General features: G+C 43.5%; 1 protein-coding gene across 1 annotated transcript in view; it reads left to right on the forward strand.

Moving 5' to 3' along the window:
* WDR62 (WD repeat domain 62) overlaps positions 1–17,259 on the forward strand; it is a gene marked incomplete at its 5' end in the record, with an annotated part of 926,258 nt that overhangs the window by 144,089 nt on the left and 764,910 nt on the right. Inside the window, 3 exons of the mRNA XM_069207611.1 lie at positions 4,288–4,470; positions 8,337–8,497; positions 8,764–8,953. Of these exons, the coding sequence (XP_069063712.1) occupies positions 4,288–4,470; positions 8,337–8,497; positions 8,764–8,953 (534 nt within the window). The remainder of the gene's footprint in view (positions 1–4,287; positions 4,471–8,336; positions 8,498–8,763; positions 8,954–17,259) is intronic.

The raw sequence follows: 17,259 nt of genomic DNA on the forward strand, positions 1-17,259 counted from the left end.
TACTTTTTTTTTTTTTTTTTTTAATTATTTTTATGGAGGTACGTCAAACTATGCTAAATGTTATTAGCAGCACAAGAAAATGACATTTCCTATGGAACCATAACACATAATAAATATATATATATTTATACATATACTGTCAGAAAACTGAGTTTTCAGCTATCTACCGCATAACAGTGAAGGTAACAGGCCTTCACCGTAAGAGTTGAGGTCTCAACTTCATCTGTAGCCATTGCCCTCCTTTAATTTATTTTCAACCGCAAATGTTCAAGGCTCATACTGAAAGGTGATCTTGCTATTGACAAATGTTTCTTTTCAAATTGTGCAGAAATAACTCATTCTAAATAAATATATCATAAATCATAGCCTAAAAAGCTCTCTCTCTCTCTCTCTCTCGCACACCTACTCAGACACTTACGCACCCACTCACAGCCCTAGTCTGACCCTCAGGCACCCACTCACAGACCTAATCAGACACTGACGCACCAACTCACAGACCCACTCAGACTCTTACACACCCACTGAAACCCTCACGCACCCACTCACCGACCCACACCCACTAAGACACTGATGTATGCACTCTCACAGCCACTCCCACCCCCAGATACACCCTCTCACACCTATTCTCACGCCCAAAGGAGCCACGGCCAGCTCCCGGCGTACACCGTCCAAAGGGCTGTGCTCAGGCTAGGTTTGGGTGGTTGGTGAGGGGGTAGGGTTTAGCTGCAGGGTGTGGCAGCAGGCCAGGTCTTGCAAACAACCGCTGCTGTGCACAGGCGAAAGCAATGCATGGTGCAAGGTTTGGTGCTTAGCTTATAGTGGGTTGCCCTCTGCTAGGCCCTGTGGCATACCACCACTGCACACGGCCGCGGTTGGATTGGCGTGTAGTACTGAAAATTGCTATACGTTAGACAAACCATAGAAATTCACTGAAAAAACTGTAACTCGTGCCCTAAGGTAACTATACCTTGTGCCTTCGCCATGCACTACTAATTACCCCACAAATTATGGCACTCATGACATCTTTGATAACATTATTGATAATATCAATGTAATATTTACAGTAACATTTTTTTCAAAAAAACTGCATAGTGGGGGCGTGAGTTATAGTTTCCTTAGGGCATGAGTTAGTTACTTGAGATAATTCTAACTGGTGAACTTCTATGGTGCGTTTAAAATGTGTGCCCAACTATAACGTCCCTGTAACCTTTTTTTTTTTTTTTCAGTGAATATCACATAGAATTATACAGTTTTCAAACAGTTTGCTTTGAGTGAATTGAGAGAAGAATCTGGCACCTCAGTTTGTAGGTGCATTCGTTCACTTATACAAGTTTCCATCTATTAGAACAATTTCTACACAATTATATAATATAGGAGGCACCTACTTAAATCCATTGTAAACTTAAATAACTTTTTGTAAAGTATTCTTAGAGTCTAATACTTCTTACACATTTCTAGTTTTTGAAGAAAATGTATCCGTGATAAAGGTCCATCAGTTCTTACATTCTTTCGATTTTATTCAGTGTTCATCTTTTTCCTTTGGTTAGCTTAGAAAGTATTCAAAGTCATTGGTGTTCCAAATGTATCTCATTTCCATCAGCCAAAAACATTTCTTAAGCTTGTGCCCTTCTCCAAAATAGGCATTTAATTTGCTTCAGCCACCACGTTGCTCACAGTGATATACTTTTATCAAGGCTTCACTTTTCCAGAAGTTGATATTCAAATTTCCATTCCATATGTGATTTCAGAAAAACAACTTTATGAAGGTTTGTATTGTCTGATATTTTTCTTCCTTCCAGGAACTCTGTTGTTTTCATGAACTTGTGATGCAACACTTTGGTATAGTAGTTTTACCATCCTTCCTATTAACATCCCCCCTTAATTTTCGTAAATAAATCATGATAAGGCTTCGATTTTCTTTTTTTTTTTTTTTGTAAGACCCAGCCGCCGGATCAGTATCATGGGCATAGAGTCTTCTACTTCACAATTGGCTTTCCTACCCCCTTGCTAAAATGCCTGAAAATACCACCTTCTTGGCCAGATCGATGAAGAAATGTATTACTTTCCCAAGGTGCCCTCTCTGATCAAATATCAAACTGTGCATTTGATCATGCTCAACTGCAAAGCACTCTGAAGCAAGAAACAAATATTGCTGCTTCAAAAGTGTCTGAATCAGCCAACCACATCTAGCCAAAGTGATACAAAGATACATACAGAGACTACACCAAGGATCAACTTTACATAAAAGGCCATTTCATTTCCAAACTCATCAGTGTCTGAAACCGTTCCACAATGTTACCTTAAACAACATAGACTATATTATTCTGTTAAGAAATCTGTTATGACTGAGAGGAGCACCTCCACCCAAACTTGCATACATTCTCTCCTTGACCCATCTCAGTGATATAAACAGGGACCCTTCCTGTCCAACTTCGTTCTGATCTAAAATGGAGCCTCACTCGGATCTTCTGAGATTATGGGCCTTTTCTGTATTAACACAAGTGAGACCTTTTTCCTTCCTCGCACAATGTAAGATGCTGACATGCACAGGCATGACCAACTTGCTCATTAACAGACATTAACGACATTTCCATTACCCATAGAAGCATTATAATTATGGGAAGACACATCCCTGTTGCAGCATGAGAGACACAAGGCAGACCCACATCCTTTCCCTTCCTTTAACTCTGCCCCTCCTCATTTTCCTCTCTCTTCTAACCTTCAAACATTTCTCCTTTTTTCTTTCCCTGTTTTATCTCTTTCTCTCTAACATACACCTTTTACGTAGGTGCTCATTGCATTCCTGAAAATATAACTGTACAACTGAACTGTCCATTGTAGGTCCAGATAAATGCCACAATTTCAGGAACCCCTCATTTATAATACCAACTGCATGCCCCTTCTTTCCTGCTTAGACTGAGCTTACTAGGGCAAGAAACCAAATACCCTTACATATTGTGCTGTCTCTATTACACTCTGTTAAACTCACACTAACTTGTTCTTTCTCTCAACATCTCACTTTGTGCACTGTCCCATTCGCTCTCTATTCACTGCCTCCTCTCTTGGTGCACACTGTCTTGTGAAGAGGGGCTGTGACCTTTTTTCCGCTACTCATGTTTGTTTCTTTTACCTAAATATCTCAGTAGGGAAGCCTAACACCTGACTTCTAACCTACCTTTTGTCTTGAGAGTTCATACTCAAGACACATTTGTTTGCCAACCTGCACCTACTTTGAGAAAAACAAGTGAAAATGAAGCAGATCGTGGCTATGGATTTAAAAACTGTGACAATAAAAAACATTGATCAGGATAGGAGAAACCATCTGTAACATTTTATCAGTGCTTCTGCTGGAGCTCTCCTTTACTTTTATGGTGCACTCGTCACATGAGTTGCAGAACTTTAGTGCCCTCCTGGCAACTTAAGTAACTCCTAGTCTCTCTGCTGTAGGATCCAGGTTCCTGCCGGTGGTGTGAGAGAATAAATGCCCATTTCAGTTGACCAAAGCGTTTGCACACTTTAGTGGTTATTTGCTTTAAGTTGATAACTAGCTTCCTTAGACTTTTTCCCTGGCACAATATCCAACTACACCTGCTAGATGAAGAGATCAAGTGACACAGAAACCGAAGCCTGGATCAGAATGGTCACCAAGAAAAAGTGCAGCCTTGACACTGAAGCTGGGTTGGAATTGCAACAAAACAACTACAGAGGCAAGAAGGACATGGAACAGCGAAATGGGTGAGAAGTCACAAAATAAAGCAAGGTGTAAGGAGGAAGGCAGAACTAGTAGCCCTGCCCTCAAGGATATGGCCCCAAGGTGAGGAAGTCCTGAGCTTGCAAAAATTAATGTTGATCTTGGAATATAGCACAGGAAGTGAACCAATTTGAAATTGCAATGTTAATTTTCTCTGTACTCTATTGTGCCAGAATCCTTCAAAGCTGCTTTGTGTGCCAAAAAGATAATGTTACAAAGCTGAGGACTGTCATCCTTCCAAACCTATGTAGCAAACAGGAACAAACTGTAAGAAATAGTAACAATGCAGAGGGGTAATGTTGGATTTTTAGAATAATGTTATAATTTTGGGAGAGGGACCCTAACATTGGAGGGCAGTTCGAGGAGCGTTAGTATGTTTGAAGAACGTCTCAATTTGTGAAAAGATTTGCAGTTGAGAACTACTGATATAAGTGAGTGATTTTCCCTTTTCCAGTTGGGAAACCCTGAAAAGAGCAACAACCAGAAATACAGTTGATGACCGTGTTGGTGTATGACTATGATGCCTTATTTTTCAGGTTAATAGTACAGTCCCTCTGGTAGGGCGTTCTGGACTTCTAGGAGAGCTGCACAACAATACTTTCTGTGGGGTAACATGTGGAAAAGGAAAGTTGGCAGGTCGCACCTTTTGCATTTCTCACTCTGGACTTCTTTGCCAATTCAATGAAAAGAGAGTACTTGAAAAATGGATAGATTTAAAGGTAAAATATTTTCTTTTTATAACGTGACCCAATTTATATTATCAGTACATGGAACGGGCAATGTGCGTCCATGAGAATTTAGAAAGACTGATGTATACTTCATGCTAACCTCAACAGTGGGTTCTGTGTTAATCATATTAACTTGCCCTTCTAAACCTCTAGCTGTGTTTTGTGTTGCTGGTCTTTGTACTTTAGTATGTCTGTAAGATTTTTTTTAAAGTATATTGATAATGAGAAACTGCAGGACATTTATGCAGTGTACTACAAAATAAATCCAATTCAGTTCTACTGATAGAAAAGAGACAAACTATTAGTACTTCTGAATATGTTGCATTGTTTTTCAAACTGGCTTCTATGGTGGATATGAATCTTAAACATACATGCACACAAAAACAAACACACACACACACACACACACACACACACACACACACACACACACACACACACACACACACACACACACACACACACACATATATATTTATACGTCTTAAGCAATGGATTTTATTAACATTAGATGAGCCATTGAAAGAATGTTTTGGACACTGTGTAATACTCTCCTTAGCGAGACATTGAAAAAAGTCCATGCTATCTGCGGGGAAAGCATGCCTGTATGCAGTGTAGACACAAAGGAACTTCATATTGCCTGTGAACATCACTTCATGTGGTACATTCTTTGCAGTGTAACTGAAAAAGTGAAGGAAAACATTTGCTGGCAGTAAACACCAGAATAAGCAATAGCCTCGGGCTTTATATTTTGAGAAAGATCGTAAGGAAGGTTAAAGGATTTCAGATTATTTGAATTACTGGAAGTGGAAACGCTGGTGAGCATAGGAAATAGTGAATTGAAGCTGCAGCACCAAGAATCTGCCCTCAGCCTGAAATTAAGTACATTTTCCCACGGTGGTCATTGTAACGTTGATGACATGAATGCAAAATATGACATACCTCTAATGCAGGTTTATAATACTGTGCTGTAGGAGTAATGATTAACCACACTTACGGACATCATGCTGTAAGACTGTGAAGGATTAAGGTACAAAAGATGTTGAGTCTGTCAATGCTATTACTGTTGCACTGGGGCTATAAGATAAGAGGAACAGAGATAATAGCATCCTGAAAAAGTCCAGTCAATAAAAGGATTTAACTCAATTTAAATGTAAAGATAAATGTGTTGAGAAACCCACAGTGCTCATCTTCAGATTGAATTAGCATCAGCGCTATACATTTGGACACAAACAGTTGGTTATTTTAAAATGAACAATAAATAATAAATAATTTTAAATATATTGTATAAACCTATATATCCCAAATAATGATGACAGTATGGTTAAAGTGCAAGGTTGATGAGCACAAAAACAGTAGTTAGGAGCTGCTATGGAAAGCAGAAGCAGCCCTCAAATGAGCCCAGCAGTACCACATGTATATTTGAAAATAAACTGTGACTAAAGAGAAAATCAGATATGAAAATAATAGTAATCGCTGGGACAACGATGGAAAGTACATGCATACCTCCGTACATATGCAAAAAAGATGAAAAACAAAGTACGTTGGCTAGGGAGACAACATTGGCAATGAAACTGGGAAAGGACTGCGAGGGAATGGAATAGTCTTGCTTGTATGCTTAGCCAGTACATAAATACTGGACATGGTAAACAGACTGTGTACCCTAACCAAGGTGTGATGCCTTAATGTGCGAGGACTTGAAAGACATTTCATGGGTAGACTGAAGATGTTCACGACAAGACTAATGAACCGACTTAGCAATCACTTTAGTCATTGAGCACTTTTTAAAGTGCGCCTCAGTTTTATCAATTTCTGTTATAAATAAATAGAGGTAAATCACTGACTTGTAATTGTGGCAATCCTTCCTTATTTTTACAAAAATGGATGTCTGATTGATTTATTCCATCAGAAAAATGCAGGTAAGATTGTATACTTACAATACAAATCAGAAACTATCACTCGTGCTCCCACTGTTTACTGCTCATGACTTAAACCATTACTTTACTTAGACCATCTCAAATTACATTGTTGTCATCATTGATGAGCTCACCAGTGACAGTTGCTGAGAACACATGATCTAAAAAAAAAATGGTTCTGCAATGACATCACTATATGCCTAACAAATAATATTTTTAAGAAAAGGTTTGAAAGCTTTTCTCATTAAACATTTGTCAAGCCTTCCAACTGCATGATTAACTTGGACAACAACATTCCCATTTATCACTCACTGATTTCAAGAGCGAACACCAGTTTGGCATAAGAATAATCCACAGTTTGGACTATTCTGTTCTGCAGGTTCCATGAACTGCTGGTCATGACTTAGCAGTGGATGGCTGGTTTGTCTTTCCAGAACTTGGGCTGGTTCTGCAATGCCCAAAGGGCTCCAGAAGGGAGCTTTTTGCAAGAGACTTTTTTCCAAAAACCCTCGAGAAGCCAACTTTATCTAGCCTCCGTATTGTCAAGTAGATTGGCCAACAGAAGTGTGAAGAAAGACTTAAAATTACAGGTCATACATTTAAGAACATTGACATCCATAAAGGCTGAACTTTGTTTATAACCTTAACAAAGATTCCCAAAAAGTAAAGACGATATTTTCAAAGGTATCTTTAGTCACTGGAAGGAGATCATAAGTTGCTCTACGATGTCACAACTACCTTTCTTCTCCAGTATGGCTAATTAGGCCCTACAGAATACCTCAAAGAGCACACACAATATATCTATACTCCATCCTCATGTGAAGGCTATTTCTACTTTCTATGCACTGGAATCCTAGGAACTGCTTTCCACTTGTACTTCGGCACCATGATTTCTTATCTGCTAGACTCGCTGTTGTTCACTACTAAACTGTTGCAGTGAACATGGGTTTTCTTTTCTTCCCATTTCAGATTTACAATTTTTGTAATACACTTTCATATTTTATTGAGTAATTATATTAATATATTCAATTCGTGTAAGTAGGACTGCGCGTAAGCTTAAGTAGAAGCTAAGGCAGCAGTAAGAGTAAGAGGGGCTAACACGTAGAGTAGTGGTAGGAAGGAGTAGAAGTGGATACAGAAATAGTGATAGGAGTGATATAAGCACTAAGGGTTTGTGTACAGTGGGATGAGGCGAAAGGGTGGGGCCTCCATTGTAATGGATGTTTGCTTAGTTAGTCATGCATAACAGTGAAAGCACTCTGATAGGACTAACACACCCATTAGTGAATAGCGTAATGGCAAAAAGAATAGTCCCTATTAGCTGAACCATCAAGAAACTTAATTAAGCAACTTTTGAAAGGGACTCGGGCAATTCAACCAATGTCGGAAGTGTGCTGATTCATAGAAACGTTATCTTTTGTTACTTGCAGCATCACTGCCGTCTGCTGAAGTCGACTGTAGGTCAGACATAAAGTTGAATTATGTTATAGAATTATTCTCACTCTCATTCAGGGTGTTGATGTTTAATATTTGAGAATCTAGAGAAAATACCCATGATCAGGTAATTAACCGTTTCTTCTGCCTCATTTTAAGGGAGAGGAATTTGTGTTTTCTTTGCCTTTTAGTGTTTTGGTTGAAGATTAGGACAGCTTGCACTAAGTTATTTTTTCTATGGATCAGTACAAAAAAATGTGCCAGTGTAGGGCAAATAGAAGATAGTTGATACATAATAATGTATCATCTTTCGTCTGTAGTGTTCAGCTTTTACCTTGCAATTTTTTTCTTTTGTGTTAAAATTGGCATTTGCAGAATTAAGTTATTATTTACAAATACTGCTTATATTGTGTGTTTCTCCGTAAAAAAAATGTTTCATATAGTTACTGCTTGCAGAAAAACGAATTATTCTTAAATTAAATGCACGTCTTTATTTTGATGTTAAAGATTTCAGCATCACATTGCCTGTCTGCGAGCGAAGAGTTTATCTTTTGTGGTTGCAGAGATGGAACTGTGAGGATTTTTAATCCCCTCAATCTGCAGTACGTCACAAATTTACCAAAACCTCACTCCTTGGGTACGGATATTGCTAAGGGAGTAGATCCAAGGTAAGCATGTTTGAACTTACTCTATTAATGAAAAGGTGTGTGTTTGAAGAGATGCGTTTCGTAACACTTACAAAATGTTATAAGTTTACATTTGTAATTGTCAGTTAGAAATGTGCCTTTTCCTGAAGGTGGCTTACTATTGACAACCGTGAAACACTTTCTTAAAACTTGAATTCCTAATATTGAACCTTTTTTCCCAGTATTCTCAACTTCTGTAATCTTGCTATCAAATATTGGTAGATACTAAAAAGTTACTTTTTTCCTAGCGTCCTTTTCACAAAGAGGCCAGATTCGCAGTATCCTGATACCATTGCTGTGGCATATGACCCTAGCAATCAGTGGGTATCTTGTGTATATAACGACCATAGCTTGTACGTTTGGGATGTCAAAGAAACAAAGAAAATCGGGAAAGTTTGTTCAGCCCTCTGTCACAGCTCCCACATTTGGAATGTTGAGGTGAGATTGTTTTCTATTTATTCCTGAAATGTCGATATTGTGTGGGTGTGTGGGAAAAAAAAAAAAATATATATATATATATATATATATATCTGAAAGTGGTGGGGTGTAATATTTGCCTTGAATTGTAGCAGACAAGTGATGCGAGAGGGCCAGACTTCTTATGAGGGGTTTCAAGTGTGTCCATCACCTGATTACATTTTAAAATAATGGGGTCATAGTGCATTTTAAGGCACAATTTCTCACATAATGTTGCTAAAAAGCCGTAGATCCTGAAAGAGCACTCGTGAAATTTGCCAGCCATTTCAAGGGTGTCATGTCAGTGTAACCTGATGCTCCCCCGAAGTTGACAACTTTTTTAAAGAAATGTGCTGTGGGTCTTCCTCTATGTCAAACATGTTCTTTAAAATACTTTTTATTGAGGTTTTAACGTAAACATTGGGGTATCTCCAAAGCTCTACAATGGTATGTTCCATTCAACATTAGTCAATTATTGTCAATATCTTGTATAATGTACACAATCCAAAATTTCATATTGATGAAGACATTCTTGCATATTATTTGTTACAACAACCGTTGAATAAAAATTGGTCTCTGAGTCTTCATAGTGTCTATCAATGAATCATCCTTGATGTACATGCTCATACATGAGGATACTTCAGCGTCCTCAAGAATCCGGGTTGCTCAACATTAGGTCTATAAACACTCCCTATCACCATGTCTCGGCCATCTAATTTCCCTGCTATCAGGATATATCTCCCCAAGAGGTCTATGACAGATGCAGTGTGTTGGAAAAGTACCCAAGGCTTATCCAGATAAGAATCACCCTAGCATAAGCAGAGTAGGTAGTGTAATAAACCTGTCCTCTCCATTTGAATTGAAGTGCTTTCCCTTCTTTGGCGCCTAGGTGTGTCTCTTGTAATACGGCTATATGTATCCCTCACCTAGTGAAGTAGGACCATACTTTGTGCTGCTTACCCATTGAGTGCATCCCCCTGATATTCCATGTGAGTACTTTAAGAGAGCGGGATCAGCCATTAAAGGTGGGAAGGGCAGAGTGTGGGCATCGCAAAGCACCCATGTTTGTCTCTATCTGGAGTTCCACGTAGAATAGCACTAGCAATTATTGAGATATGCAGCAGTGGACAATCCCCAACATAGTAAACAGAAACTTCACCCAATTCCCACTCCCCAGGGCAAACAGTGTGAGCCGATCGCCCAAACAGTCAATCGTAACCTATTCAACCATGGTCTTGCACTCTAATGCTCGGGCTTCGTTCAGTGAGGGGCAGAGGACAGGGTATGGGGGGGGGGGGCTCAGTAGCTCCGTCTGCTCTCAGTCCCGATCCCCGGGCCTTCCAGGCACCCACCCGAGACACCAAGATATAGAATTAGAACAATATGTCATAATCCGTACAATCAAGGGCTTCGTCTGGCTATCTACAGATTAATTTGTAGCCAAGTTGCCATGGGAATAGTGGTATCTGTTGTTCCGGCGGATCTCAGATTAGATAATCTCATCTGCGGTTCGTGGGGGTGATCACTGGTAAAATCTCGCTGGCAGTTGTCGAAGATACAGAGTCTTTGTCGGAGTCTGTGCCATCATCACTCACTTCCCTCTGTGAATGTCCGGGGTCAGGTGATGATCCTCCACATGGATGCTACCACAGCTACAGCTGCCTGCTGACCTCTTTGCACCTCCTGTGCTGTTGGTGACCCAGATGGCGTCCCCCGGTCTTGTCTTCGGGCGCGAGGGGGTTGCTTCCTTTTCTGCAGATGAGGTGGTCCACTCGGGCGTGGAAGGAGCTGTCCTTCTGCCCAGTCCCAGGCCTCTTGGGGGCGTAGCGAAGAACTGTACTCCCGTGGCTGTTACTACACGCAGTCGTGACGGGAATTGCATAGAATAGATGATTCCTGCTTCCCTCAGTTTCTTTTTTACAGATGTAAGGGCCGCCCTTTAGTGCTGTACTTCTCTTGTGAAGTCAGGAAATATAGAGATTTTGTTATCCACTTCTCTGAGCACATTGCAGTATATGGTCCCTGTCCTTAAAGTGAAGCAGCCTCGCCACTACTGGTCTAGGAGTGGCCCCCGGCAGTCGCCGCTGCGCGGGGACTCTATGCGCACACTCAAAAGCAAAGAAGGGAGAGAGACTCTCCAGGACCACCTCCCTCCTGATCCCGTCCTTCAGGTATTGTACCATATTGAGTCCCTCACTTTTCTCCGGTAGCCCCACTATTCTGATGTTATTGAGGCGCGCTTTATTTTCCACATCTTCTACTCTGCTCTTAAGGGCGTGGGTTCTAGATTCCATAGAGTCCATTCGTCTGTCTGCAGCCACCACTGTAGGTAGTGTTTAAGAAATTTCGCTTTCAATCGCTGTGACTCTCTCTGATAGGTGTCTGTGGTCATCGCACAGCAATCCCAGATCTATACTAAGCGTATCAATCTTAACTTCCAGTGCTTCTCGCGATGCTGCTGTAGCCTGTAAGCCATCCCGAAGTGTGGGGGCAGAGGGTGCTGTCCTTGAGGGCTCATCCAAGGCTTGTGCCGGTCCCCCTAAAGTGGTCCCTAGGAGCTGGGATCCTCTCTTTTTCAATGCTTACCCCATGGTTTAGTTGTATGCATCTGGCTTTGTATCTTATTACTCTTCTGGTGCTGGCGAATGTTGCATAAGGATCCACTTAATTGGGTGCTACGGAAGGCCTTCACCCGTCCTGCTGTCAGCAACTTGTCTTGTCGGGTTTTCTAGAATCCAGGCGCCCTCGATGGCAGGGCTTGCATGGGGTCCCGTGTGTTCGTACGGAGCTATGTGGCAGTGCCAGGGGGGACCAACTGTCGCTAGCTCCCAGGAATGAGATAATAGTTTCAGCAATGGGTGTTAATTTAATGCAGTTGCAGATGTCCAGTCTCAGGTCCTGATGTGCGCTCACCGATCCTTTCAGCTCCGACTCGACCGTCCCCTCGCAGTGCCCAGTGGTTTCGGCGTGATGGCCATTGTCTTTGTTTAATCACTCCGTAAGTAAGCTATGGTAGGGGCCCCTGTGCCCCCATGGGAATCGCTGAGATATTCTTCGCTCTCTGGAGATTATGCGCGCTGGCCTGGTCCTTTTCTCTTAGGTCTCCGTATGGTAAGCGGTTAAGGCCTCCTCATAGTGTCATATAGGCACTGGTTTCAGGGCCCCACAGTTGGGCATGTCCTGCTCTAGCCATCCATCGGTAGTTGGGCCCCTCAGTGCCTCCTCGCTTGGCAGGTCTTCGTGGCCCCCCCAAGAGTCTCCACCAGGGAAATGGTGTTCCCCCTGTACCTCAGTATCCGGGGAGGCCTTGGTCATCCAGCGCAAGCGGTGGGGGCCGGCATCCCCCCCCAACTAAGTGCATCAATAATATCTCAGTTCTCTGCCCTCTCCGCCTGTCTCTGGGGACCTCTACCCCACATCGAGCAGTTGTAGCCAGATAGGTATATTCTTTCCGGTTGCCTGCAGGTCTCGCGGCGTGGCCAGCACTTGCAGTGTCCCCCAGCTTGTAGGGAGAGTGTCTGAGGTGCCCCGGGGAGGGGGGCCTCCTGTGCCTCTTCACCTCTTTCGCGCCCAGAAACCTGCCGCTGCTGCACTCACCCCTGGGGCCCTCCTTCAATGGCAGCAGCACTTGGATCCCGACATCCCACGACTCCTTAGTGAGGCTCGGGATGGTGGGGTCACCCTCAGCGTGCTCCAAGGCGGGCGATGATGTGTTCTCCGCCCGACCACTCGCACTTCCATCCAGCTCTGCACTCCCCTGACTGCAGCCTACAGCATAGGCCCTGCTGCCATTTTGGCATGAGGCTGTTGCACATCGGAGTCCGTGTTCGTACGGCTCCCACACGGTCACTGGACTCGGCTCTCTTTCCCCAGGGCTCCGGCCAGATCCCCGGATCTTAACAGCAGGCCTAGTCCATGCGCAGCAAAGCCACGCCTGCCATGTCTAACATAACCTTCATTGTGCCAGATTCAGTATTTTGTACGAGTATCCCCTTATACCAAAGTTTGCATAAAATATGCAGGGCCGGAATGTTAATGCAATCTACATTACATGGGTCCCCCTTATGGTCAAAATTACCACTCGTAAGTGTCAAGGCCAACATTTTGTCATGGTTGTACACACCCACGTGTCAGTTATCCTCCCATATGACAAGAATTACCTCCAAGGTGCTACAAACATTTTGCCACAGGTGTGCCGTGCAATGGGTTGCCTTGAATACTCCAGCACCTGTTTTCTACATGTGACCATTATACCAAGAATTAACTCCAGTATGCCAGTGCCAATATTTTGTCACAGATGCTTATCATGTTAGGAATTGAGTCCAATATGGAACACTGGTGTCTCGTCATGGGTGTCTCAAAAAGCCATTATGCCACTGCTAATGGCAGAATCAAAAGCATGGCAACACATTCTAACTCAGGCTCACTTAGACATTTGTTGACTCAATCATTCTCGTGCACACATTTTGGCTCACTAAGTCTTAGTCTTTCTCGGTCATCCACACATTTTCATTATTTGTTCCACTCATATTCTCACTCATTCTCATTTGTATTCACTCTTATTCACTTGCCTTCACTCACTTACTCTCATTCACTCTTACATTCACACAGTCACTCATTCACATTCAAACTGATTATTTCACCCACTTGCACTCCCTAATTCTTATCCATTCTGAGTCAGTCATGCTCACTTAGTGACATTCAGTCTCACTCATTACCTGCCATAGACTTTAGCTCACATTCTCTCACACACAATCACTCAAATATAGACACGCTCTCCAGTATGCAGGTGGTCTCTCTCACACAAATACACTATTACCCGTAAACATGCACACGTCATTTAAAAATAATTTTTTTCAACTTCAAAGGCCAGTGATTGTTTTGTTCCTGCTGCTCCATTTTTTTATTAGACTAACAAAGAATAATAGACTACTGTTCACTGTTAGCCTAAGATACAATGGGCAGAAAGCAAGGGGAGTGGAGTCCTGACCTCCATAATAAGCAATCCTTGTGTTTTTGGCATTGATTTTGGCATGTTTATGCCCATAGGTTGCAAGTGGGCAACAAAGACGTCACAGCTGCGGCCCCTGGTAACCCCCGAAATGATGTCCGTGGGGTTTTCTTCCCATTCTTGGATTTGCCTAACCTCCACATCACTTCTTCTTTCTCCTTGCTTTTGATTGAGTGAGCAGTATTCTTTCCCTGCAGATACCGCAGACTATTTTTTCTTTTTTTTTCTCCCAATTACCATTTGTGATTTAACACTGCATGAGAGTAAGAAAATAAGTTACTTACCTGTTGTAGGAAGTTGGCTCTGTATGTACTATTTCAAGGTAAGAAATAGTGTGCACAGAGTCCAAGGGTTCCCCTTAGAGGTAAGATAGTGGCAAAAGTAGATAATTCTAATGCTCTATTTTGTGGTAGTGTGGTCGAGCAGTAGGCTTATCAGAGGGTAGTGTTAAGCATTTGTTGTACACACACAGGCAATAAATGAAGAACACACAGTCAAAGACTTACTCCAGGCCAATAGGTTTTTATATTGAAAAATATATTTTCTTAGTTTATTTTAAGAACCACAGGTTCAAGATTTACAATTAATACTTTAAATGTAAGGTACTTCACTTAGATACTTTAGGAACTTTGAATGAAAACACTATCATGTACAGTCTTTGTAAAAATGGCAATAAGCTATTTTCAAAGTGAACACAGTGCAAAAATCAACAGTTCCTGTGGGAGGTAAGTAATGGTTAGATTGTGAGGTAAGTAAAACACTTACAAGTCTCAGTTCCTGGGCACAGGCAGCCCACCGTTGGGGGTTCAAGGCAACCCCAAAGTTACCACACCAGCAGCTCAGGGCCGGTCAGGTGTAAGAGGTGCCCAAAACACATAGGCACCTATGGGGAACAGGGGTGCTCCGGTTCCAGTCTGCCAGCAGGTAAGTACTTGCATCCTTGGGAGGCAGACCAGGGGGGTTTTGTAGAGCACCGGGGGACACACAAAAAGGCACACAAAGTACACCCTCAGCGGCACGGGGGGCCGGGTGCAGTGAGCAAAGCAGGCGTCGGGTTTTAGATTGAAAACAATGGGGGGACCCGGGGGTCACTGTAGCGTTGCAGGCCGGCACAGGGGGGCTTCTCGGGACAGCCACCACCTGGGCTAGGCAGAGGGTCGCCTGGGGGTCACTATTGCACTGAAGTTCGGTTCCTTCAGGTCCTGGGGGCTGCGGGTGCAGTGTTGGTTCCAGGCGTCAGGTCCTTTGCTACAGGCAGTCACGGTCAGAGGGAGCCTCTGGATTCTCTCTGCAGGCGTCACTGTGGGGGTCCAGGGGGGTCATCTCTGATTACTCATGGGCTCGCAGTCGCCGGGGAGTCCTCCCTGAGGTGTTGGCTTTCTGCAGGTCGAGCCGGGGGCGTCGGGTGCAGAGTGTGAAGTCTCACGCTTCTGGCGGGAAACGTGAAGTCTTTGGAAGTTGCTTCTTTGTTGCAAAGAAGTGGCAGGTTTTGAACAGGGGCCGCTGTTCACTGGAGTTTCTTGGTCCTGTAGTCCAGGGCAGTCCTCTGAGCCTTCAGAGGTTGCTGGTCCCTGTTGGATGTGTCGTTGGAGAAGGTTTTTGAAGTTGGAGACAGGCCGGTAGGGCTGGGACCAAATCACTTGGCGTCTTCCTCCTTCTCTGCAGGCTTGTAGGTCAGCAGTCCTTCTTCTTTCTTCAGGCTGCAGGAATCTGATTTCCTGGGATCTGGGGAGCCCCTAAATATGGAATTTAGGGGTGTGTTTAGGTCTGGGAGGGCTGTAGCCAATGGCTACTGTCCTTGAGGGTGGCTACACCCTCTTTGTGCCTCCTCCCTGTGGGGAGGAGGGCACGTCCCTAATTCTATTGGGGGAAGCCTCCAAGCTCAAGATGGAGGATTTCTCAAGGCAGGGGTCACCTCAGTTAGGGGCTGTCCTGATTGGTGGGTGACTCCTCCTTGTTTTTCTCATTATTTCCTCCAGTCTTGCCGCCAAAAGTGGGGGCAGTGGCTGGAGGGGCGGGCATCTCCACTAGCTGGGATCCCCTTGGGTGCTGTAACAAAAGGGGTGAGCTTTTGAGGCTCACTGCCAGGTGTTACAGTTCCTGCAGGGGGAAGTTGAGAATCACCTCCACCCAGTACAGGCTTTGTTCCTGGTCACAGAGTGACAAAGGCACTCTCCCCATGTGGCCAGCAACATGTCTGGTGTGTGGCAGGCTGGCAGGATTTGGTCAGCCTACACCAGAAGTCGGGTATGTTTTCAGGGGGCATCTACTGTATAAGATGCCCTCTGGGTGTATTTTACAATAAATTGTGCACTGGCATCAGTGTGCATTTATTGTGCTGAGAAGTTTGATACCAAACTTCCCAGTTTTCAGTGTAGCCATTATGGAACTGTGGAGTTCGTGTTTGACAAACTCCCAGACTATATACTCTTATGACTACCCTGCACTTAGAATGTCTAAAGTTTTGCTTAGACACTGTAGGGGCATAGTGCTCATGCACATATACCCTCACCTGTGGTATAGTGCACCCTTCCTTAGGGCTGTAAGGGCTGCTAGAGGGGTGACTTACCTATGCCACAGGCAGTGTGAGGTTGGCATGGCACTCTGAGGGGAGTGCCATGTCGACTTAGTCATTTTCTCCCCACGAGCACACACAAGCTGTGAGCCAGTGTGCATGTGCTGGGTGAGGGGTCCCTGGGGTGGCATAAGACATGCTGCAGCCCCTAGAGACCTTCCCTGGCATCAGGGCCCTTGGTACCAGGGGTACCAGTTACAAGGGACTTTTCTGAGTGCCAGGGTTGTGCCAATTGTGGAGACAAAGGTTCAGTTTAGGGAAAGAACACTGGTGTTGGGGCCTGGTTAGAAGGGTCCCAGCACACTTTCAAATCATAACTTAGCATCAGCAAAGGCAAAAAGTTAGGGGGTAACAATGGCAAGGAGGCATTTCATTACACCTGTAACTATAGTTGTCCGGTATTGGTATCTTTCATAGATTCACATGCTTGAATCATCCCGTCATCAAAGTGGGAGTCCCACAGTACCTTAAAACAGCAGTATTGAGCAACTTTCCACAGAAAACAATGTTAAAGTGCCCTCACTTTACAGCTTACTTGCTTCATTAGAAAAGACCCAACGTCTAGCCAACCAGGCAACCGCACCCTCTAGAACCCTCAGCACAGAAGCTCCAATCTCTCAGATTTTCTAGCACAAGTGGAAGAAATGTTAAGGAAAGTTAAGGGTAGCCTCAATGGGGAGCACGGTGGGTCGCATGTGAATC

The sequence above is a fragment of the Pleurodeles waltl genome, chromosome 9 (assembly GCF_031143425.1).
Source record: "Pleurodeles waltl isolate 20211129_DDA chromosome 9, aPleWal1.hap1.20221129, whole genome shotgun sequence".
Taxonomy (NCBI): Eukaryota; Metazoa; Chordata; class Amphibia; order Caudata; family Salamandridae; genus Pleurodeles; species Pleurodeles waltl.